The 25,730-nt window shown below is 39.9% G+C and overlaps 2 protein-coding genes across 2 annotated transcripts in view; both read right to left on the minus strand.

The window, feature by feature from the left end:
* Positions 1-3,495: 3,495 nt before the first annotated feature.
* Positions 3,496-10,517, minus strand: LOC149305605 (ribonucleoside-diphosphate reductase subunit M2 B-like). Its single transcript, XM_089477308.1, has 8 exons — positions 10,404-10,517; positions 8,643-8,759; positions 7,321-7,454; positions 6,982-7,076; positions 6,233-6,366; positions 4,396-4,500; positions 3,931-4,044; positions 3,496-3,651 (listed from the first exon to the last, which is right to left on the minus strand). Exons 1-8 carry the CDS (start codon positions 10,443-10,445, stop codon positions 3,496-3,498), a joined length of 897 nt encoding a protein of 298 aa, XP_089333434.1. The 5' UTR covers positions 10,446-10,517.
* Positions 10,518-17,905: 7,388 nt separating this feature from the next.
* The window catches only part of LOC149305606 (E3 ubiquitin-protein ligase UBR5-like), a 35,038-nt gene continuing 27,213 nt past the window's right edge, over positions 17,906-25,730 (minus strand). Inside the window, exons 44-59 of the mRNA XM_089477171.1 lie at positions 24,779-24,889; positions 24,127-24,344; positions 23,538-23,658; positions 23,346-23,444; positions 22,784-23,027; positions 22,492-22,597; positions 22,261-22,405; positions 21,717-21,847; positions 21,543-21,603; positions 21,190-21,365; positions 20,669-20,753; positions 20,030-20,185; positions 19,458-19,571; positions 19,126-19,270; positions 18,701-18,786; positions 17,906-18,118 (exon numbers count right to left, since the gene is read on the minus strand). Of these exons, the coding sequence (XP_089333297.1) occupies positions 17,906-18,118; positions 18,701-18,786; positions 19,126-19,270; positions 19,458-19,571; positions 20,030-20,185; positions 20,669-20,753; positions 21,190-21,365; positions 21,543-21,603; positions 21,717-21,847; positions 22,261-22,405; positions 22,492-22,597; positions 22,784-23,027; positions 23,346-23,444; positions 23,538-23,658; positions 24,127-24,344; positions 24,779-24,889 (2,211 nt within the window). The remainder of the gene's footprint in view (positions 18,119-18,700; positions 18,787-19,125; positions 19,271-19,457; positions 19,572-20,029; positions 20,186-20,668; positions 20,754-21,189; positions 21,366-21,542; positions 21,604-21,716; positions 21,848-22,260; positions 22,406-22,491; positions 22,598-22,783; positions 23,028-23,345; positions 23,445-23,537; positions 23,659-24,126; positions 24,345-24,778; positions 24,890-25,730) is intronic.

Raw genomic sequence — 25,730 nt, forward strand, 5'->3', positions numbered from 1 at the left:
GCCTCTGCAGAGTTTCTGTAAATGCCATTTATTTAGGGTTGAAAACATGGAACAATAGCACCACCTGGTGGTCAGCATTAATACTGTCGCGCATCATTTGGATTTCAAGTGGAAGCTGTGGGCAGGTTGTTTTTTTTTTGTACAAATAACCATTAATTCATTAGATGCCACACAAAGGTGTGAGCGTGAAATGTAGATTTAGTATAAAAATTTTCCGTTCCGTTTCCAGTGGATTGGTCAAATAGCCAAAATTTTAATTTTGTTATTCAGTAGACTTTTGAAATTGGGATTACCGATCACATACCTTGAATGCATCACACAGGGCCGCTTTTACCTTTTATAAGAGTGATGAGGGAGTTGAAATTGTCAAGTAGATTATTGAATATTGTGTATACCACGGGGAGCAGTTATCTCAACTTCCTGTTCGGTGTGATTATTCGACTCCATTGATTCTTGTATTGTTGAAGTTATGCACTTTAAGATCTATGTAATGGCTGAGTGTTACCTTATAGAGGGTACACTTGATCTGCTTTTTCTGTAAGAGTGGGTGAGCAGGACAAAGATCATTTCTGCACAGGTAAAACACGCTAGTTTTGCCTGCTTTGGTCATGGTTAATTTAAAATAAATGTTTCCAATACAAGTAGGTAGTTGTAATAAAATAGTTCTCATTGAAGGATGTGGACTTTACGATTTACGGTTTGGTTTTCCTTGGTTCAGAGGAAGAGAGGTCTTTAAGATGGGATGAAGATACTGGTGACAAACGGGGACTTGGAGACACTAATGAAAAGGAGGCTTGGGAAGAACGAGGTGAAAAGGGAGACTCTTCCACCCTATTATATCTGGAATGGACAGGTAGCAGAACAGCGTCTCCGTGAGCTGCTCCGAGCCCTCAAAGCTCTTAAAAGTGTTGGGTGGCGCTGCTAGCATTCCAAGTTTACAAAGCCATCAGAAACCAAACATTATGAAAACCGCAGTTTGTCACTAATTATTCTATCGATTAACTGTGCATATTATAATGACTTGCCTTATACATCCATACTGATTCCGTAATGTCTTCTATCTACAGGCCACGGCGCAAAACCTCCTGAATACCGACAGTCATACAGTTACTGGAAGAAGTCACCTATGGCAATGTTACATTACATTATTTTTTAACTAAAAACAGCCTGTATGATGTATGAACATTTACAGCATTTCCGAGAAGCTGTGTTTGAGATTTACGCTTCTGTTACATTGTTACATAGTAACATAGTAACATAGTTCATAAGGTTGAAAAAAGACCAAAGTCCATCAAGTTCAACCTATATACATATTGTGTCCCTACTGTGTTGATCCAGAGGAAGGCAAAAAACCCTTATGAAGCAGATGCCAATTGCCCCATACCAGGGGGAAAATTCCTTCCCGACTCCAAATATGGCAATCAGAATAAATCCCTGGATCAACGTTCTGTCCCTATTAATCTAATATCTATAACTGGTAATATTATTGCTTTCAAGAAACACGTCCAGGCTTGTTCTGTTATTAAAATCATCACAAAAAAAATAGTTTGTTAAAAATTAACAAACGCGTTTAATAATCCATTCTTTTATTGGACAACTGTAATACAAATTTATAAATAAAACTTAGCATTAATGAAAGTTAATCTCCTGTCTCCTACGTTTCATTAAAAGCTCGTGCAAGGCTTCCAACGTCTACCAGTGAACTCGCTGCAACAAGATTAATGATGGCGATCCTGTCCAGGAATTCATTTTTCATTGAGCTTCGCAAGGTCACGGGTCCCGAGGGTGCTTGATAAATTAAGATATAAAAGATGACGCTAATTGCATTTCAGTAGAGGTTAAAAGGTTGTATCTTTTTACAATTTCCTTTAAAATATCTTTTTGGAGATCTCGCCTATTGATGCATCCCTTAGTGAACAGGCCCCTTAAACATAGTGCTATTTTCACGTTAAATACATACTGGAGTCCGTCTTGCAAATCAACGCAGGCATTCTTAAGTTATTTGAATTAAGTGTTGGCACTCTAACTCCAGCCCCAGCTACCTCTAATTAAAGTTGGGAGCATTCCTATGTACACTCACTGCACATGCCCAGTCAAAGGGAGCAGCATTAGCCAATCATGTGCATGCTATCGCTGACATTCTGGTAGCACACATGTGATTGGTTGCTGCTAGTCCTACGGATATGACTTAAATGTGAGTGCTACTGAGCATGTGTAAGAGATGTACATACTAATGCTCCCTGGATCCAGCAGAGGAGTTAATGAATTGTATAACTCCCAATACCTAAACAATGTCCGCACCAATCCGCATGCAGTAAAATACATTGGGGTCCATGCAAAAATGGAGAAAAATCAACATTATGGAGACTACAGTATTCCTTTCATTTTGCATAAAAAAAAAACACTGGTTGGTAAATTTAGGGAATAAACGTTTGTAGGCAATATTTTTATTTATAAATCCCTTGTATAGCGTTTCTGGGAAGCTATGATACCATCATTATTAATAAAAGCAATGCAAATAAAATAAATACTCTCACGAGGAAATGCCGACGATAGTAAAATACAATATCATCGGCCAACATAGTGCAATGAATCAATTACCTACTGATAGAGCAGCAAAAAGGCGCGTGAAAACAAAACCCGAAGTGGTTCTGCATCCTAAGAATAGCGCACTAGCTCTACACGTTTTATACGACCTAAGATCGCACTTCCTTCTATTAGCTGCCTGGTGAAAAATATAAATCAAACGTAAGTAGAAATCAGCGTGATTTGGAGAGAAATTGGTATTTAAGGTCCTGGGCACCGATGCTTCATAGTCTTAATTTTACCAGCTAGAAGGTATCACTAGATTGTAAGCTCCTTTGAGCAGGGCCCTCCTCCCCTGTTATTTTCTAAGTCTAATTGTTATGTTACATACTACTTGTAGTATGTAGTATGTCCACCCATTGTACAGCGCTACAGAATTTGATGGTGCTATATAAAACAATAAATAATAATATTAAATATATATATATATATGCTGCTTTCATTATTATTAAAATGGCAAAACCGTCTTTAGGATATTTATGAATTCACTTACACATACCTCGCTTATTTCTGGCACGTAACCCAGTATTTCCCAGAATGCACCAGACTCTGTAAAGGTGAGATTTGTTGTGAATTATGTAAAACATCGGGGTGTTTGCATGGTTGTATATAGCACTGTTACAGCGCCGGTCATATCTAGAAATACCAAGCCGTCTAAAGAAACAACCATAGCATATATATGAGGGTTCCCACATCATAAGGACACTTCGGGGATAGGACGTAGCAGCATATAGTGTTTTTCCTTTGTTTGCAGGATAAACCTCGTTTAACACTTTGCCGGCCTGAAGCCGAGTAAATTGAGGCTGCACTGAGACCCAGGCCCAAATCACGTCATCTCACAAGCCATGCTGTCCATCCGAACATGCCACGAGGCTTTGATCTACAAATGCCCAGAGACTAGGAAGCCCATCAGAAATCGGCATCTAGAGTGAATACATTGTCCATTGTATCACGCGCCATAACACCAAATCGTTGGTACTCGGAAACCCTCTTCTCAAAGAAATTGGTTTTCCCTTCTAGTGAAATGTTCTCCATGAAATCGAAGGGGTTTTCTGCCTGAAAAATCTGGAATTCAGACAAAAACAGCAAATTATAAACAGAAAAAAAAATATCATGAGTCTGCATTGGCAATGCAGAGATGTAAATATAAATCAATGATCTAATCAACATCAGACACTTACAGTCAATAAATATATATATATATATATACACACACACACATGTTCTGCATTGGTAATAAGGTATCTATTCATGTATATTTATGGAGGGTCTAACACGAAAGCAGAGCTAACCATAAAGTGCAAACAATAAAAAATAAATAAAAAGAAATATTCTAGTTCTTACCCTTGGATATCCCAACTCGTTTAGCAGTCGATCTGCTACAAATTCAATGTACGTCTTCATCAACGAGCAGTTCATGCCAATTAGGTTCACAGGTAATGCATCTGTTAAAAACTCCTGTAACATTAGCATATTATAAATTACTATCTAGATAATATGGAGGCAAAGTCCATAAAATTTATAAAACCAGAAACAGGATCATTTTAAATAGAATTCCACGGAACGCAGTGCTGTTCGCAGATTAAAAAAAGCAATCGTTATCTGTAAGTAATTTCTCCCCTTTTGTTAAATGCAGCCCTGGAAATGTATGGGGGAGGGGGGTTAGGAGAGAACCAAGTAGTTGGTTTAAGGCCAAGTATCTCCAAAAGCATGACACCAATTGAAAAGTTTAAATGATTAGTTATAGGTGGAATTATAAATACTTGTAGCTATGGTAACAGCTCCCCAGCTATGGAACATGTCTGATACCTGTTCAATTTCAACTGCATCAGCTATGATCTTGGTGACGGTTTCTTCTGTGGGTTTATTCACCAAGTGTTGAAACATGAGACAAGCAAAATCACAATGAAGACCCTGCATAACGAGAACAGTGCAGAATGAATGAGCGGGACAGATTATATATATATATATATATTATATTATATATCACATATACATTCACACACTACCATTCAAAGGTTTGGTGTCACTCAGCTGTTTTCATGGAAAACATGGACATTTCCAGCTGTAACATTATTGAAAAGGGTTTTCTAACGATCAATTAGATTATCGAACACAACGTGCTGTTGGAACACAGGAGTGATGGGAGTGATAAAGGGCCTCTGTACATCTATGAAGATATTCCATTAGAAATCAGCCATTTCTAGCTACAATAGTCATTTACATTAACCCCTTCGTAACAATGGCTGATTTAATTTTTTGTACCCTTTGTGACAATGGCTATTTTAACATTTATGCGCCGCTTGTCTTTAGCTGTAATTTTCTTCTCTCTCATTTACTGAACCCACACAAGTTATACATTGAGGGGTTTTTTCAGGACAAGAAGGGCTTTCTTTAGATGTCATTATTTTGATTGTATCATAATTTACTATAGAAAAAAGTATAAAACATGGTGAACATTTGAGAAAAAAATGACTTTTTCTAATTGAAAAACCTGCTAAATAGATTCTACTATTTGTCCTGAGTTTGGAAATACTCAATGTTTTTATGTTTTTTTATGTTTTGGGCCTTTTCTGCATGTTATAGGGCAGTAAGTGCAAGTAGCATATTGCTATTTCAAAACCATTTTTCCAAATCTGGTCATACTGCCCCCATGTGCCAGTTGTGGCATCTTTCAAGCCAGTCAGTTCAATTTACCCCATGAAACCATATACAGTATTTGCTCGATTATAAGACGACCCTGATTATAAGACCCCAAAATCTGAATATTAATTTATGAAAAAAAAGAAAAAGCCTGAATATAAGACGACCCTATAGGAAAAAAGTTTTACCAGTAAATGTTAATTCATCTAAACTATGTGAACAATGTTTTTTTAATAAAAGCTATGATTGAGAAAAATATTTTGTTTTTATTTCCTTTTTTTTTTCCAATCTGCCCCCTCAGTTATGCACATCTGCCCCCTGGCTTGCCACTCTGCCTCAGAAATGCATTATACCCCCTATATGCCACTGTGCCCCATGATATATGTCACTGTCACACAACACCCCAATATGTGTTCAGCGACATCTCCTGAGCGCAGTGATACCCCACATGCATGGGTTTTTTTGGGAGGTAAAAGGGCACCTTTGCGAGGTGTGCATTTGGACATCTGGTCGGTCTGTGCCCATGACCTATTTTTGGGGCGTATTTGAACCCCATCAAATCATACTTTAAAAAAAAGTAGACACCCCATGGGCATTTAACATGCCAGTACTCTTTCCATGTGCCAATTATTGTGACGATATAGCGCTAATTTTAGGACTTGCTCATAAAATTAAAAAACTTTTTTTTTTCCTTATTTTTTTTATGTTACTAATCACGTGTCTGTATGTATTAATGTATACTTCTGATGTGTGTTAACTGACCCATTTAAATTGTTCAGTGCTCAATAAAATAATAATAATAATAATAATAATAATAATAATAATATGAACCATACTGTTAAAACCTTAAAGCAAGATGAGTTCTTTCAAAAATAACACAAATACACCTTTGTTTAATGTGACACTTTGTTTTGGTGTTGCGTTCATTTTAAGGACGGCTATGAAGGGTTAACGTGTATCTTATATCCATTATGTCTTTATAATGAGCGCACTCTAAACTTACTTCATCTCTGCTTATGAGCTCATTGGAAAAGGTAAGTCCAGGCATGAGACCTCTTTTCTTCAACCAGAAAATTGCAGCAAAAGATCCAGAGAAGAAGATACCCTCTACTGCCGCAAACGCCACCACTCTTTCCCCTGGTAAAAAAAAAAAAAAAAAGACATTGGCTTGCACTCCACCATCACTCAAATTTAATGTCCGGGGATTAACTAGGTATACTACTAGCTGACAGTATTTCAATGGCGTTTTTTATTATTTATTTTTTTCTCTTAATTTTTTTATTTTAATTTTTTGGAAGGGGGAGAAACTATTTTTCCCCTCTCCTCCACCTGATCTATTTGTGCTGATCACAAAGAGATCAGCAAGCAAGGCTCCATAGCCAGCAGGGGGAATGATAGGAGAGCCCAGCAGGGTCTAGAAAGACCCTGCTGAGGCTCTCCTGTCCCCAAACTTCTGGCGGGTGTAAGCAGGAAGAGAATGTTCGATCAGTTATTCTATGAACGACTGTGTTACATACAGTCAGCATGACACCAGCAACGCAGGCCTCTGAGACAAAGGGAGAGTCCAGGCTGTCCCTAAAACAAAGTCAGGACGTACAAACAAGTGCGACGTCTGCACACTACGTGAATATGTAATGTTTGCATGCACCGTGTCCTACATTTACCTATTTGACTTGCAAGATCATCCCTACTGAAACTTAAATTGGGCGACCAATCAGAACAACAATCTCAAAATCATAACGTAAAACGTACCGAAAGTAGCTTTATTATCCGATATCCAACGTAAGGCCCACTCGGCTTTTTTCCGAATGCAGGGCATTGTTTCAATGGCATTAAATAAGAAATCTCTGAAATAAAAAGAAAACAATATATAGCCAGTTGTTGCAAACATTATTCACACCACATCGCAAACTTAGCGCCTATGCTGAGAAAGTATATGATGCTGTGTACTATAACCATGGGAGTTGATCAAACTCTTCCCAACCCACTATTTTTAGTGAATTAACCCCAAAGTAAGCAGGGCAGTCCCAGGCACTATGTGGGTAATTCAGTGGGTAATGTGGATTCAGTTTAATCTGTTAACAGCTTTACCGTCTCTGGGGATCTTTAATGTAGGTGTCTATCAGCAGGCTGTACATCTCTGAGTGAATATTTTCCATAAGAATCTGGAAGCCATAAAAACAGCGAACTTCAGGAATCTGCACTTCTTGGCTGAACCTCTGCACCTGAAAGAACCCACGGCGGTTAGTCTTAACGGCGACATACACTACTGTTCAAAAGTTTGGGGTCATGGAAAACATGGAAATTTCTGTTATCTTTTATTTACATAGCGCCAACAATACATATATTCAAGGGGTCTGACAAGATGGGAATTGACAGACTAAGACAAACCGATACATTAGGTGGAGAGAGCCCGGCTCACAAGCTTACAATAGCTGTAACTTAATCTCAAAAGGGTTTTCTAACAATCAATTGGCTGTTTAATCTTAAACTTGGATTAGCTAACACAAATTTCCATTGGAACACGGGAGTGATGGGAGTGATTAAAGGCCACGGTACGCCTATGAAGATATTCCATTAAAAATCAGCCGTTTCCAGCTACAATAGTCAGTTATAACATTAACCCCATCTGTGCTGGATTTCTGAGCCATTTCATGTTATTTTAATAGACAAGGTCTGCTTTTCTTCCAAAAACAAGGACATTTCTAAGTGACCCCAAACGGTGATATATTTCCAATTTATAATAAGACACAGGAATCTGTCTGTGTGATCTAGCAGTTATAAGGATACTCAAAGACATAATAAGCGAGCAGGCCAGTTAGGAAGAGGCGGCAGGTGAAAGCGGTTAGGGCTTCTCTCCAGTCGGATTTGGGTAGATGCAACTTTCCCTACTTTATGTGTAGATGAGAAGAGACAAGACGCAAAACTAAAAGGACCCACTAAAATATGTCCGTGAGATGTGAGCTGACATTATGGTGAAATGCGACATAGTTCTTCCAAGAAAGTGTATTCTTTAGAACTGTTAGCTTACGGAAAAATGTTTAGCATTTGCTAAAACTGGAAACTAGAAATGTTATCTTGGCTTCCCGAAAGGGTATACGTTCAGATCCACGAAGAACATAAAAACAGAGATAATCGGTCAGTTCTGGGATCACGACTTTCCTCCACTTGAATCTGTTTTCCATGGACTGAGGTTGACAGGGACAGACTAGTGGGGTTATTGGTCACCGACGAGCAGGTTCTGTATGGAATATCAGGCTGGTAATTGGCACCTACATGCACGCCCCAGGCCACAACTGTGCACACATAGCTCACATAAAGACACACAAACATACGTGGCCTGACAAAACCCGTTTATTTAATTGCTAGTTCTCCACAGTACAGAGAAGGACTAGCAAACAGGTAAAACATACCAGATTCTCGTTTACTATTCCGTCACTAGCGGCGAAAAACGCCAATACGTGGGAAATAAAATGTTTCTCCTCCGACTTCAACGTATCCCAGTGTGCAAGATCCTTCGATAAATCAACCTGAAAATATAAATACAATTAACGGAATATTGTTCTTATTATCAAGACAATTTGTTATTAGTCCCACCAAGGGACCCAAGATACAAAGAATCACCAAATCAGACTGACCCAGGAAGCAATCAGCCCCCTTTCCCACCGCTGGATAAACTAATTTAACTTCACAATCTCTCTATTCCTCGTAAACTAATAAAATGTTTAAATATCATGTAATATTTAGGTCTTGGAGTTGTAAGATGCACATTTGGGTGGCAGACAGGGGTATATTAAGGCTTAAATAATAATAATAATAACTACGAGAGGGGTGGCACAACTACAGAGAGCCAGGGTATGATGTAATATGATGTCATACCCAAAAACTTGCACTATGCAAGTATTAAAGTGTAAGTTGGAGAGAGATCTGTGACAGAGGAGGCAGTGACCATACTAATCAAATTCACTCAATCCAGTAAAAAGTATCAGTTATTTTGTGAATTCCTGTAAATTGCTGTGTGGTTTCGTATTAATCGTTTACATGGCTGAATTCAGAATGTTGGTGTTGTATTGTTAAACGGAACCATATGGATAGACATAACATGTTACCCTTTCCTGTAGTCTGCAGGCCAAACCACACATCCGCACGCACCTGTTCTTACTAACTATGGTGGGGAGACAGCTTTCCCAACAGAAGCTTCACCAGCAGGGTTCCTGTGGCTTTTGGGTCCCCCAGTAGCAGGTGTATGAAAGCATCAGATGCGTTTGGAAACCACATGAGAAATAATAACTTAACCTCCATAACAGAACTCGGGTTAAGCCAGTATATTCTCGACTCTTGAAGATGGCATGTGTCCAATATTAACGTTTCCCACAATGTTTTTCATATTCTAAGTCATTGGATACATATTATACATATGTCAAGAATTCTACAGTTACCGTAATTAAAGGGCAACCACCACCAATTTTCGTATTACTGTTATCAGATTAAAAATACAGTTCCTAAAATATTTCTAGTTTTTATAGAATGTGTTCAGGTAGCTGCATATTGGCCATCTGTATGAGTTCTCGCTCTGTTATCATTCCCCAATCTATTAGATGAACACCAGACTCCTTATCATACGGTCTGCAGCAAACCATAGAATGGCTCAGTTTTATTATCCAGTCGGACATTCTGACTAATGATAGTCTATGGAGGAACAGACTTCATTCAGATTGCCAGCTCAGTGTGACAAACAAGGAAAGTCACCCAAAATATCCCATGACTGACAACAATGGCAGCTTCCAGGATGTCAGATAAAGGATAATTGGAACAAAATAAGATAAAACCAGGTTTCTGTCACTGTCGACGTACATTACTGTATACAGCGCTGGATTGTAAGCTCAAGAATAAAAATAGTGTCTTCTATGGGTAGAGGTCACAGTGACAGAATACCGGGGCCAATACAACTGAGAAGTCCAGACCAGAGACCCAATAAGGTGGATGGGCCGAATGGTTCTTAGCTGTCGTGAAATTCTGTTTCTATGGTAACGTCTGGTAGCGATGCACCAAAACTTACCCCCAACCAAATTCTTCTAAACACTAACAGCTAACGCGCCCAAGTGTTTCCAGTCCTCTAGGAACAGCGTAACCTCACAAATGCATAGACAAGACAGCACCATTACTTTACATACTTCCTCTGTAGTCCAGAACGAAGCCTGGGCCTGCTTATACATTCTCCAGATGTCTGGGTACTGGATTGGAAAGATGACGAAGCGGCGTGGATTGTGCCGGAGGAAAGGTTCATCTTCATCGTGGCAGCCGTTGGCCGCGTTCTGCCATAGAAACATGGAGCAAGGATTCAAATTCAGGATTTCGTGTCAGACTCAACCACACTCAGGACTGTAGACTCCTGACTAGGTGGGATTCCTGTCGTTACCGGTATACGAACGCAAAACGACGCCGAGGGGTCTTGGCTGGGATTGGTTGTTAAAGCTTTTCTTTATAACTTATTGTCTTATGACGTTCTGGCTTGTGCTGCCACGTTGGTTTATATGGTAACGGCTGCCTGTATGAGACGGGGTCCACATGCTCATGTTACTTCATCCTTTGACCCCAAAAGACTGCACGTCCACACTCATCCTCATCCCCATAACCCGAAGGACAAACACAAGCGTACAAAAGAAAAAAATGCAACTGTTTTTACTTTGCTTCGTGAATAGGCAACTTATCTTATTTTATTTTATTATTATTTAATTTTTTACTTATTTCAGAAAACTCCAATAGTAGAAAACAATTTGGAAAAAATGATTATTCTTAGAATTGTTTTGTAAGTTTTCATGTTACTTTTAATTACTCAAAAAAAAAAAAATAACAAGGATTTTGAATTTGGTTATTAAAATATATCGGTTTCAAACACCAGCTCTTTTTAAAGATGATGGCTCTTCTCTCAGCTACTGGCGGACATCTAAAGGGGAGCCATCAGTAAGCTACAGACCACCATCTCACCGAGAACATGTCTGTGCAAACAAGAGAACAGGCATTTAAGTGAAAGGCAGAGTCTGGGCTCACTAACCATAACTCACCCTAAAACTGAGTGCGAGAGATACAGAAACACATACTGTATGACAAAGCATGTGACACGGGAGAGGGAGACACGGGTATATACCGATCCACGCACCGGCAGCTCCCATATATGACATGTGGATCGTTCCACGGTTGTAATTTCCCAGCTATTTGGAAATCCTGAGCGACTTCACAGCGTTATCACCTATACTGGACTCATCAATTACATAAAAGCTCTCGAGACTGAACTCTGGAAATTCATTAAATAAAACATGGTTATTTTTTTATGGATCGGCATCTCACGGCAATGGAGGCAGAGAACTTGAGTATGTCCTGTTTTGTAACACGTTTTATAATATCGCTTCCTATAACATTAAATCCCTGCCTTCTAACAAAACGTAAACACATACATACATATACAGATGCATACATACAAGTACATAAACACAGACATACATACATATAGAAATACATACATACAAGTACATACACACAGACATACATATAGAAATACATACACACAGACATACATACATACATATACAGATGCATACATACAAGTACATACACACAGACATACATACGTATAGAAATACATACATACATACAAGTACATACATACATATTGAAATACATACATACATACAAGTACATACATACATATTGAAATACATACATACAAGTACATACACACAGAAATGCATACATACATACATATAGAAATACATACATACAAGTACATACACACAGACATACATACAGAACAATACATATAAATACATACAGATAACACACACATGTAAACACACAGTGTTGGGGGGTGCGTGTACCGCAGTCTCAGTAAGGGATGGGAAGGATAAAGTATCTCCGGCACTAAAATGATCGGGACTCTTATCTCCACATGCTTCTCCCGCACACAAAGGCGACAGCGGACGCGGAGCCACCATGAGAATAAACCTGCCTGCATCTATTACTGAGACCCCGTGGAACGCGTGTCGGGACATCATAACTAAGGTTACCTTGACCCCGGCCGTGCCGTGGGTTTCCCGTGGAGGAAGCGTGGGATCCCCCATCGTAGCGCAGGCTCAGACCGGTCAGGAGGCAACTCTGCGGACGGCTCGCAGCACAGATGGGGACAGGACACTGGAGTCTCCCCTAACCGGGAGTGTCACCGGGTCTGGGGGCGGTACAGACGGCACACAGCCAATAGCGGCGGGCGAGCGGGCACGGAGCGGGGGGAGTGCTCTGCTACAGTGTGACGAGAGGGACATAATTATGAAGAAGAGATGGCATTCACCTTTTGTATGCCGGGGAGTGGGGGGTAAAGTCACCTGCCACTGGAAGACACGCTCATGGTAGCTAATATGGGTACTGTGCACGACTTATACTGAATAACTGCAAGTAAATCCGCGAATAGCAGCAAAAGAAATACAGAAAGTATTATTATTAATAAAATCATCATAATAATAATAATAATAATACTAAAAATAATAATTACTGCTCCTAGGGTGTACAACATGCTTTATTTTTCAATAGAAAGCTACTGGAGTGGCTCTAGAAAGTGTATCACAGTAAATTCATGAATTTTAACTGCGCATTATGTTTGTCAATCACGGTAACCGGTTTGGAGATATTTGGTTAAACCATATCACAAAAAAAGGGTATTTCACACAGTCAAGAACAGAGGTTTTTTTGTGAATTTTACCGAATGTCTGCTTTCTTTAGTTTAGGGCACACACAAACTATATATTGCTTTTTTTTTTTTAAGGATAAGTAGGGTTTCCGGTTTAAATCATATTTATACAAATAATATTATTATTATTATTATTAGCGCTATTAAATATAAAAGAACCAAAGAAAAATAGAAGTAAAACACTTTTTATGGCGTTTTGCTTAGGATTTCTTCCGCAGGATTGGTGTCACTGCTGGGAAAAACCCAGTTTATGTTCAGTAACATCCCCTGAGTTCAGTAATTATTACCCCGCATATAGCCCTGTATAGCTTTTCTCTGCTTTGGAGGCCCAATGTGCTCCAAAAATATTTTTTTTCATTTTGTACTTTTTTTTTTTTTTAGTTTCTCAACTTGTTTATTTTCTCCGCTCCCATCAGAGAATAGAAACCCCTTCTGCTCCACAGACCCTGGGGACCTCTCGATGTCATAGTGACATCACCGGGGTCCGTGGCTTTATTTTAAATTTTATGGCTATATGTAAGCCCCTTGACCTATTTACTATACTCCTCCATGGTTACCTCTTAACTTCACCCTATAACAGGTAAATACTGCACCTCTGGAGACCAGGGGACTCTGCGAGACATAAGGTCAGGGCCCCCAAGCTCCTCCTACACACATAGTTATATTAGGGTTGCCATCTTTTCCTCAAAACAATGCCTGTCATTGTTGTGAGTTGGCGAGGGCGGAGCTACAAAAGGCAGGGCCCACCAAGGGGCGGAGCCAGAGCTTATTGAGGAGAAATAATATCAGTAACATCGGTCACATCACAGCCTCAATGCACGGGCTGTCTGCAGCCAATGTTTCGGCCTGTTAGAACTGTTCACCAGCTCCCGGAGAGGATAAGTGGGTTCATTCCCCCAACCTGCCATTGCTCTGCCCTGACAAGCTTTACAATGTAGTGTTGAAGTCCATTCCGCTCTCTCCGTGGACTCACCGACCTTTCCCTACTCCTGGGAGTCTCCAAGTCACTGTGCGCACTCCACTCACCGCTCCCGGACTCAGCTTGTGTAGCAACCATGCATCTTACAAGCACAGAGCTCTACATTACTTCATACCAGAATATAGCCGGCCAGTCTGTGGATGGCCCCGGAGAGGGTGGGTGAACAAGGCTAAACCAAGGGTTTAGCGAGAGGCTTCAGTTAAAGGGAGTGGGCTGTAAGAAGTGCAGTCTACGGTGTCGACCATTGCTCCGGCGTTTAATATTCATAAAGCTCTATGACTTTTTATTATTTTTCTGTAAACTAATCTGCTGACGTTGAGGCTTGGAAATGCTCTCATATGTCCCATTTCGTTTGCAGTCGCCATCTTGGTACACCCAGCTACGCTGCAGACCCCACCGCAAAAGCATGTAGAATTCAGAATTGAGTATTTGATGCGTGCCAAATGTCCATCTCAAAGAGCTGCACCAATTTGGTAATTCTCCTCTCATGCCATGATTATGCGACCAATCTGGAATTCGATATTAAATAAAAGATGACCGGGAAGCCAAGGACAGGCCAGGGATTAGGCTCCCAGCAGCATCTTCAAAGCTTTATCTGATACTGGGCAATAAATTGTCTAATTTGGGGGACATCGTTTTGTCTTAAAAACGCATTTTCATATTCTACTCAGATAAGCGTACCTTTGGGGGGGGGGGGTTATGAAATTATATGGTCTGAGTTTTCTACATTTGGAACCCCCATAGCCCCTTAAATCTGGAAGGATAAATGTTTTTTCCTGGTAATCCAAGAAACTCTCCCGATTTTAATAAAATCTAAAAAAAACCAAGGTTGTAATTTTCAGACACTATTTGCCCCACAAAGACAACTAACTTTCTCTACATTAAACATTTTTTTTAGAGGGTTTTTGACCAATATGATACCAAAATAAATAAGATACAAAACACGATGGCACTAATATAAAACAATATTTGCAGGATGGTTTTTCTTACTAGATCGTAAGCTTGCAAGCAGGGCCATTTGTTATTGTTCATGATTTTAAACTTATCCTACTTCTTGATCGTTAAGCACCACGGAATCTGCTGGCGCTATATAACGAAGGAATCTAAAGGAAACCCAAACTCCGCATTTGCAGTTCAGATGCATTAACTGGGAGAGGTTATAGCGGATCTGTTGCTACTGCTAGAATATCCCCTGCAAACAGACCCGTGTAATGTCTTTACTGCCTCAAAAAGGTCCAACGAAGCCTTTCAAATGCTTTCTCCACGTCAAACCAAACAAGCATGGGGTCTTGGTTCTGTCGGATCGATAGATTACATTTACACATTCCCAGGTATTGCATTAAATCCTGGGTGGTCCGTGGGAAGAAGTAAAGGCTGAGCTTCTCTATTTGCCAACACTTTACTATACATCTTAACATCACAAAAGTGATATAGGGTGGAAATTTGGGCAGAGATCCGAGGTTTTCCCAGGTTTTGTAAGGATGATTATACGAACAGAGGTTTACTCTTGTAATAAATATTAGACACTTTGCTTTTTCAGGTTTTCAATGTTGAAGATATATTTGAATCAAATGTTATACGAAGATCAGAAAAGGAGTAGAAATGCTATGTTCCAGTTACTTGACTACGAAAGCCTGTCATATTATAATTTACATGAAAAAGGTACAATAGTCTTAATTTTTATTAGACAGGACTAATAACAGGGAGTTGAAGCATCGTTTCCTGGGTGAATGGATTTTAGGTCAAAATATGCTCTAAAAAGTCTTAGAAAAGGATGAGATTAAATGAAAGATTATTTTTTTTTTTAATCATACATTTTCGTAGCTTTTGCGACTCAAAAAACCTTAATTTAGCTGAACTGGTGAGTCACGAGCTCCAAGGAACATTGATGAAGCACAAAGGGGGGGGGGGGGTTATTCACTTAAGGGAGAGTTGTGGTTCTTTACTCACTTCACTCTGGGACTGACAAGCCATGGGCTGCTTAGGTTTGCTACATTTGCCTTCTACAACTCAATTTTATTTTTTTTATTTTTTAAATTCACCTATAGGCAAGCCCCCCTCCTCAAAGCAGCACAAAATGTATAAAAGGTAACAATGTCCATGAGTAACTAGGTATCCATCAGACAAGATAGTTTAAAACAAATTATGTATAATGAAAGTGGAGATGCTACATTGACGCACAAAGATACACAAAGGTGTAACACAGACACACATCCATTCATAGAGATATCCCACCTACACAAATCTATTCTGGAGAGCTGGCAGGACAGCTTAGTTTGAATTCCCAGGTTTATTGTTCAATATGAAGGTTCAACGCTGGCAGGTTTGTCATTACACAGCCCCGCCCTGTATAATGTATAATTCACTGAGTGAGGAAGAAATCTGATTTAAATCTGCATTATATAGCAGCCAAGATACTCCTACTGGAGAAACTCACTGGAGGTTGGATCTTCGCAATGCTTATTGGAGTCAAGGTGTTAAAACCACATTTTTACTTTTAGTGAATAAACCTCACTTACTTCCATAAACACAGATCCCAGCTTCTATCGGCCCAGTATCTCACAGAAGCTGCAGCTTCCTGGCTCGGGGATGCCGACAATACTTCTGAACGCTGCCATCATTTATATTGTGTCTATCTGCAAATACCCCTGCTAAAAGGAAAGAAGCCCCATGCACCTAAAGGGCTCCTTCTGTGTCCCAAACCATCCCCCTGGAGCAATTGCCCCTCCTGCCCCACCGTCGATTTACCCCTGCCCATGAGAGTTTACTGGCGATTGTGCCCCAGCTGCGATAGGCAGCTTGAGCCCCCAATGAACCCCATATCTGTATTCAAGCCATACTGCATGAGATTTTGACTGTTATTAGGCAGACCTACAGAAATGAATGTGAATGGCTTCTCTTGCTATATACCAAAGCTGTACTTTACAAATACCATTACAATGGGAAAAGTGGCATATCCACTTATGTGTTGGAACAAATTAAAAACAAAACCAATACAAAAACGAAAAACAAAACAAAAAACATTCACAACTAAAATAGTTTTACTTTTCAACTTTTTTTTTTTTTTTTTACTAAAAGCATCCAATTAAAGTAAAAACAGTAGTTGAGAGGTGTAATTTTGATGGTTCATTGACAAACAAGTGAATGAAAAAAGTTAACATAGTAAAGTGATTTTGAATGCATTTAACAGAAAGTTACATACATGTAGCTTAACATGCAAATTTTATAGCCTATTCTCCCCCCTTGCCACCTTCACCATACTCCCAGTTTAGGGATATTCCTGCGGACAGATTGACTCGAACGGGACACTTCAAACCTGAATAGTGCAACATAGGCTCAAAATTACTTCATGATCACTTACATTTTAATATACATAATATACACATGGTAGCCAAACTAGAATGAAACATGGGGAAAAAATGGCCAGCTCTTCCCACAAAAAAAAAAAAAAAAAAAAAAAAAAAAAAAAGACAAAATACTTGTTTTCCCGTTTTTTTATTTTGAAATTTCTTACTCCCTCAATACAACGACCTGCGATGAACCATGTTCCAGAAAGGCAGCAGCAGTGAATTCTCAAAATGTTATTCTTTCCTCTCCTTAAGGGTAAAAACCAAGAATCACAGTGTATTTTAGAACATCCTGCTGTCTTCTCCATCCCGGGCTGGGCCTAGTAAGAGTTACCTAGCCAAACTGTAAAGTGTCAAAAAGGTGCTATATGATTATTAGTTTACAATGAGTAATTTTTTTTGCAGGTGTACCAGAGGAATGTCTCTCAACCCCTCTGGTGCCAGAAACGCCTGCAGCTCTGAACACCAAGAAGGAGTCAGTCCTTGATGTACCACCAGGGGACCCGACAGCACTGAGCCGGATAAACTTTTATAGACAAATGGGGGGGGGGGGCTCCTACGGAAAAAAAAAAAAACGCTAGGAATATTACACAGCAGCGCATCTTATTTACTCTACACAAAACCAAAATTCTTGGTCTTAATAGCAAGTAACAATTTCTGTTTTAGGATCTGTTTGGAGGAGTAAAGGGGAACGTATAGACGGGAGATGCAAGTGTTTGCAGTTGGAAGGTGTTGGTCGTCTGGTGGTCGGATGGTGATGGATGGCATGGGTTGAAATCCCTCTTCACTTGCAGGCAACGATGGGCTTGATGTCCAAAAATACACCTATTAGATGGAAATTTAAAGAAAAACCTTTAACACTTATGTTTCAGCACCAATACTTACGCAGAATGTTTAATGTTCATATTGAGGGGTAGCCACTTAAACATTGAAGGGTAAAATCATCTGAAATTATGTAAAGCTGGCGAACCGGTTCTTTAGTCAATATGCCAAAAACATTGTCCTTTTCCGACACACTCCAACTCGAGATAAAGTGTCACATTACCATTAGTAAAGATCCGCTCTGAGGTCATAACTCATCTGTAGGCGTTAAATGCTCTGAATAGTGTAGCGTTAAGAGACATCCGGATGACAATTACAGCACATTTGTGACAGAATGCTACAGACAAGAAAAACCGCTACATCTTTTTTCCTATGATTTTATCCCTCGAGGATTGTGAATTATAAAAATAGAGATGATTTAGGATACATCTGAAAGATGACTAAATTAGAATATTTCAAGACGAGGCATTCTGCACCAAGTAAAATATTTGGTTTACTTAAAGTGCTGTAATAAGCCCCAATTGCTAACACATTGGTTACTTTTCCTTAACAGCAACACAAAGAATTACAAGCAAAAATACTTACCAGATCCTGCCTCTCTGTCATACTCATCTTCTCAACAATTGACCAGAACCAGCGCTTAAACTGCAGAAGTTTCTCTGCGTTCTCTCCTGTGAAATCATACAATAATTTTTTTTAACCAACATCGTGCGCTTATATGTATTCAGACATTATATACATAAAGAGAAGTCATGACAAACACGAGCACTCACACAGCAAGCTTGGAAAATCTGGTCCTTAAACATCTTAATGTTGAATCAAGGATTTATTTTTATATAGAAAATGGCAAATAAAAAACAAAAAACAACTCAACAATCTAAAGCGTTAGAAACGTTTATTTGTAGGTTACCCCGTCCCAAGTACCAAGGCATTGCAACACAGCCAGGGAGATAACATTCTGCAAATGTTCCACTAAAACAACTTAGAAGACAGACATCTAGACACTCTACCTGACTCATCGTTGAAGGATGTAAAACTGATCAGCATTTGGACATTAACTTCGCCACAACCATTGACCAATAGTCTGAAGTCCTCTGCGGTTAAATCTTCTAATGCACTCTTTGGAAGCACATCCAACAGACCTTTCCTCATGGCCTTAAAAACAAAGATACACAAATGTTACGTTTTTAACTTCAAGGTTTACCCAGACGTGTTCTTTCACATATTGTACAAGCCGGCTTTTCTGTTGGATAATAGGGTATATATAGGGTATAGGGTATATAAATACGGGTGAAGAAAAGGAAGTCAATCAAGAGAGAAGCCAAGAAATAAAAAATCTCACGTGTAGAGGCTGCTCTGCAACAACCAGCATTCTGTGTTCTGCGTATTTGCGCACGTATTCATACACATTCTGTGGTGTAACGGGGATATTCACACCATTGGGAACAAGCTCCACCTGCAAAAACCATATTATAACCAAGTAAGGTAGCGGGCAGTTAACATGCATATTGTTACAAAGAATACACACACATTTTATAATTGAAGACCAAAAGAGGCAGGAGCATGACCAGTGACGTATTCTGGCTTAGGCTCTGTCTCTTAAAGGCAAGCAGGACCTTTTATTGCACCGGAGACACCAACCACAGAGGTTGGGGTGCTGCCCTAGGTCAGCCCCAAAGTTAAATACACCATTGGGCACGACACAGGATTTCTTTAAGGCTGGGTGGGTTTCCAGGTTAAATGAATGTGTTTTCTGACGAGATATTTCTAGGGTTCGTCTGCCTAACATAAGCACTATTTTGAGCAGGACATTTTACAAATATAAATGGAAACCAAGGCATTTGTGTGCAATCTGATCGTTAATTAAGGTTAAGTACACTTTTCACGTAATCCAGCGATTGTCCAGAAACATACCTGTCCGCCGCTCTCCTCTTTACACAGGTCTATTGCAAACGCAAGGTCCATAGATGCGAACACGGCATCTGCGTCAGGGCCCTGGGAAGCCAGGATCAGCTGTCGCAAACTCTCATACATAACATGATCAAAAAAGGCAAAGTCATGCCAGTTTACCTAGGAAATAAAACAAAAATAGATCAGTACAGCACAATATCCACAAAGTAATATTGGCACGTGATGTTATGTATGGACCGGAAAACCTAAAAACCTAACTGCAGCTCTTGAGAAATCAACTGGGAGCAAGAGGCGTAGCGTACATTTTTGGATATAGCCAAGTTCCACATCCACAGATTTATGTTTTGGGGACTTTGTTCCTCTTATGACTTTCATCTCTCTTCCACCATCACGAATACCCGCGCTTCACCCCTTCTGTGGAACTCGCTTCCGTCAGATTTTCTTCCTTGTCTCCCTTGAGAAGTGCACAACCTTTCCTCCCAACACTCTCAGCCAGCCTCCTGTCTAAGCCATCTAAAGAACAACCTCAACAGCTCATCCTGACCCGGTCAGCTTATCCACACCCCAGCAGTTCTCTCCTACTGTTCCACTCCCCCCCCACCACCACTCGCTAGATTGTAAGCAAATGCAACACAAACTTACTTTTCTACCGAGAAGCACTTTGATCACTTGTCTGTTCAGTGTGATAGGACATAATTCATTCTGTAGCAAACATAAACCAAGGATCCTGAAAAATAAAATAAAGCGCCATCATAAAAAATACCGACGATTCCTCACATTTTAAACAGCTGTGATGCAGTAGGCTAGCAAGGCAATAAAAATAGCATTTTTAGAGCATTCATTATAACTCATCTATTAGCATATTTTAAATTAAAGCAATGGGGGGGGTCTTAACTGTGGTGTCCCCCCAACAATGGATTTCATTCATTATGCTACCATCATGGTGAGGGGTCTCACGGGGTGCCGGGCTTTGTTGTTCTTGCCTACACTTCAATTGTATTAACATTTATCCATGTTGGTGGCATGTATTGTAGTTTAGCATTGTGTATTGAATGTTCTATATTATAAGTTTTGCGTTTAATTTGTGGGTACGCAGCTCTATATGTATATATAGACGGCTAGCAGGGCACCGTGTTTTACAGCTGCTGTTATGACAGACATACCTGCCAATATTTCGAAAGCAGTTTAACCGAGCCTCGGTATTTTTCCCAGGTCTGGGAGTGTAGAAACCTCTTTTGCCAGGCTGGTAGAAGAGCGAGGCATTGTCGTCGCCATCATCGGTGTCCGTTAGCTCCATGTCGACGACACTGCGACTGGAGCCGTGACGTTTGCGGTTCTCCTGCAAAAGGTGAAAAACAAGTGCTTGTAGAAGATGTATCATTTACCGATAAGTAGCTGTTATTTAAGTATGCATATCTAAAAAAAAAAAAAGTATAACTACCCTTTTAAAAAAACAAAAAAAGAGTATAGTTTTCATGTATATGTTCCAACAATAAGCACGTTACAAGAACCTTACCTGCACCTTCTCAGTTGAGTCTAATAAACCAAGATCAAGGATGCTGTCTGCTCCATTTTCCCTGCAACAGATAAAAAACAATAAAATTCATAGAACACACGGGCAACCTTAACCGTATTGTTGACCGCACAAATGATGTAGGTAACTGTAGTGCTAACTTGGCATTCCTCTTACCTGCCATGTGCAATGATCAGCTCCATGGCCTCGTCCACCCTGGCCCTCAGAGAATCTTCGCTGGCGAGCAGCAGTAGAAGTTGCGCAGGAGACAGCTCCAGCAGCATGCCGGTGATTTTACTAGCAAATGCCTTTAGAAGAAGTTACATTACTTATTTGCGATTTCCACACTTTAAAAAGGGTCAGTTATATAAAATGACATATCTTTTACATACTAGGTTTACAGGGGTTTTTATGGTATAATGGCACAATGCCACAGAGAGCAAGAGACTGAATAAGATGGGCAAGACAGTTAACGTTTAAACAAAGTAACAAAATCAGAAACGCACGGCACGCCGCATATTTTTTGTTGCCATCTGTTGCTTGCAGCTAACGGCGTAATATGACGCAAGCAAATACACCCAAGCCTTGAAACAAGTCACAGCCACTCAGTTGTCCATGACAAATTGTGAAAAACGCTTATGAGCTAATGTGCATGATATAAGCAATAATGTCAAGGTTGGGTTGCACATTAAGAAGACCCAAGACCAGAGATTATCCTTACGGGCTGCATTGCTTGCACGCGAGGGTACAGCCGCTCCCCGAGAGCCTGTCTGTGTGCTGGAAGCGGATCCGGATCATCACTGGGGTTTCCTTCTGAGGCCGGCCGGAAAGGACGAGTGTCAATAGAAAGCTGCCTCCTGAAGTCTCTGCAAAGAAAGTATCCGAAATGCTGTGTTACATATACCCGAAGGACATGTACCAAGCCTCCATAATCACTACATTAGAAACCAACCTGTCTCTATCACGGCGAGAACCCGCACGCAGACCGCTACTTCTTCGCATGTCTCTCTCCCTTTCACGGTCTCTCTCGCCTCGGTTTCTTAATCTTTGCATTAAGCCTTGAAAATTAAGAGGGGCAAAGTTAGCATCATAAGTTATTACGATGAGAACATCTGTTTATACACGGTTCATATTCATGAGCAACCTGTTATTTCACAAAAGCAGTTGCTTTATTTGCTTGAATATTGTGCTTATTAGCGGGTAACCAAATCCCGGTCGTTGGCAAATGTGACACACGACCTTACTTGTATGTGTTCCTTTGTTTGCATTTTGGATACAGTCAAGACTTGGCAACTTCTCATTCGATAAGAATGCTTGCGCGACTGCAGTGTAAAAACTTCGGGCCACTCCACTGCCTTCTCCCGGCTCATCCTTGAAGGTGACCTTTACTCTATGGACGGCCATTGGCGTTGTGGCACATCTGCGGCCAAAGTGATTATTTAGTTGCCTCATTGTTTGCTGAATAAGGAGGTCTCTGTCTCTATCAACCTAAAAAAGTAAAATGGCCAAAATTGAGCAGCCTGCACACACATTATTAAAAAAGGAAACAATGACCTAAAAAGTGTAACGCAAAACAACCCACAAACACAAAGCTAGAAATCCCACATAGCTAAAAGAATGGGAACAAAAAATATAGAAAGAATATATTTAACATAATCAGACATCTTAAGTTCCATAAATATGTATTATGCAAGATGCTGGCCCAAATTGTAAGTGTTAAATTGGTATTACGGGAAAAGCTTAAAACAAGCTACAGTGTTTTTATCGACATATAACATGCCTGAAATCACAATACAATGAAATCACCTCCAGAGTCAAGTCTCTTGATTGCTGATTTCGAAGCTTCTCCATTTCTCTGCGGAACTTTGATTCTTTTACTTCAAAACCACCCAACTCTGTCAAAATCTGTTTTTGAAAATAAAAAGGTAGTCAACTAAAACAGCCGCACCTACGCACAGTAAATGATACAGAAAATACTTGAAAAACAGAAAAACTCACTGATCCCGGCTCCGCACCAACATCCTCCATAAACACTCTCCCAAAAAGCTCGAGGGACAAACGCCAACGTCCTAAGAGCATATCGTGAGAAATCACCATGCCCATGAAACTGCACTGCGGCCTGAGAAGCAAATAAGGTTAATGTATGGTTACTCCAGGAAGAACTTAGAAATATATTATTGGCAATCATGCTGTTGCAGACATTTACAAAGCCTGATGGACTTACAAGTACATTTTAAGTTGGTAGGGCTGCATGGGAGATTGGAGCGACCCTTTACATTTCTGTATAACTAGTATTTGATTTTACATGAATCAAAGATATGTTGCCTAAAATTAAACTGAAATTAGATATATATATATATATATTTTTCCTAACAATGTATCCATACAAAGGGATATCATGGGGGGGGGGGGTTAATGTACTTGCATTATTTACCTACTTTAATAATCCATAATTTGATTTTGTTTAGCCCAACATAAAACTATCAAAGATATACTATTCCACAAGTTAGGCAGCACTTTTAGTGCTATAAAGTTACCTTTACATTGGGGTTAAGCCCTTAAGCCACATATCATGGATTTAATGTACCTGAATGATGCGAGAGGTGGCCCTTCACTCTCCGTCAGACCGATTTCTGCCAATAAACTGCTCTTCAACTGAGCCGCGAGATCATGCGCTGAAGGTCCTGGCTTAGAGCCATCTGGTTCTTCAGGCGGCACATTTTGATCTTCTGTTTCTTTCTGCCGGCTTTGCATGCTCATCACATTTTTCAAGTTGGCTGCGTAAGACATTTTGGTTGGGAGGACCTACACGGGAGTAAAGAAGGCAAAATATTAACATCGCAGCCTCACGTGAATCGACGGAAGCAACAAAACCTTTCTGAAGGCACCACAGTAAGTGGAGACCTTCGTGCAGGAGAAGTTTGCGTGGGTTGGCCCGTTATAACGTGAAGTCACAAATTTAGAAAAATCTACTTTTCTGCAAACTTCAAGCTTAAAACAAAGCAAGTATTTGAATGGAATTAACATAACTTTTACATTTTGACCCCAACTGACATGTAACGTATACATCTATATACATGGAGCTTTCTGCATGTACATAGACGTTTAACGTTAAATTTACTTAAGCTATTAATGTGATCAAAGTTTTAGACCTAAGCTGTTGCATAAATGTTTTGTTTAAAACAGACTATACGAACAGCCGTTCATTTATAACAAACAGAGGTATTTCTGTTTCTTACCTCAAGGCAGTTTCTGTCCACGGTTACTTCCATTAGGCTTTTCCCGCTGTTAGCTGAAGAATAGAGGCCTTGACTTGGACGACCAAACAAGTCTTCCTTTCGAGCATTGGGCTTTTAAAAGAGTAAATCGTAACAATGTAAGTACAAAATACTAAATCATAACTAGTTTGCATTAAAGCAACTTGCATGCAGTAATGTAGGTTAGCACTGACAAAAATAACTTGGTTTTATTAAAACGTCCTTTACCTGCAGATCTGGAGGCCGCCATTGTTACCAGTCATGTGATATTTTGGGTGGCTTTCCCTGCTCAAACACTCAATTGCCAAGTAGGTCCTTCCTCCATAGACTCATTAGTCAGAGTCCGACATTAAGATTGAGCCGTTATATTAACGCTGCATAGATTTTAGGGCTGCAACAACGAATCGATAAAATCGATAATGAAAATTGCTGCCAAGGAATCTCATTATCGATTAGTTGAATCGATTTTATCGAATATAAAATGAGGGGTTTTTTTCAGAGCAAATAATCCCACCTCAAACAGAGGTCGGATAATAACACTAAGATCCAGATCCCCCACAGCGCTGCAGGGGACGCCAACGGGCGCCTGTGCGATGCGCTCAGACATCCTCTGCTACTGCTGGCACTTCCACTGGGGCTTCTATGATGGAGCACCGGCATCACAGGGTATATCTGTGGGGGGGGGGTGGCAAGCCGGGGCTCAGATGTGCAAAACTGGGAGGGCAGGTTGGGAAATAAAAATACATTTTTCTTTTTTTTTTATACTGTTTTTAACATCCAGTTTGTTCATTAAACTATTTAAACAAAAAAAAAATACTTCACTAACTAATCGATTATGCAGCCCTAAGATTTTATATATGTAAAACTAGAACCGCTTAAAAATTATATTAGTGCTTTTTTTCCCCTTAAAAAAAAAATTTAAAATGGTGCGATG

This window comes from Sceloporus occidentalis, unplaced genomic scaffold (assembly GCF_023333645.1).
Source record: "Sceloporus occidentalis isolate IW3139 unplaced genomic scaffold, rSceOcc1.0.p SCAF_11, whole genome shotgun sequence".
Classification (NCBI taxonomy): domain Eukaryota; kingdom Metazoa; phylum Chordata; class Lepidosauria; order Squamata; family Phrynosomatidae; genus Sceloporus; species Sceloporus occidentalis.

Coding starts and splice junctions, on each gene's coding strand:
- LOC149305605 (XM_089477308.1), bottom strand. CDS start 10,445: ATGTATAAGCAGGCCCAGGCTTCGTTCTGGACTACAGAGGAA. Junction 8,760..10,403: donor CGTTCTGGACTACAGAGGAA/GTATGTAAAGTA, acceptor TTATATTTTCAG/GTTGATTTATCGAAGGATCT. Junction 3,652..3,930: donor ACGAGTTGGGATATCCAAGG/GTAAGAACTAGA, acceptor TCTGAATTCCAG/ATTTTTCAGGCAGAAAACCC.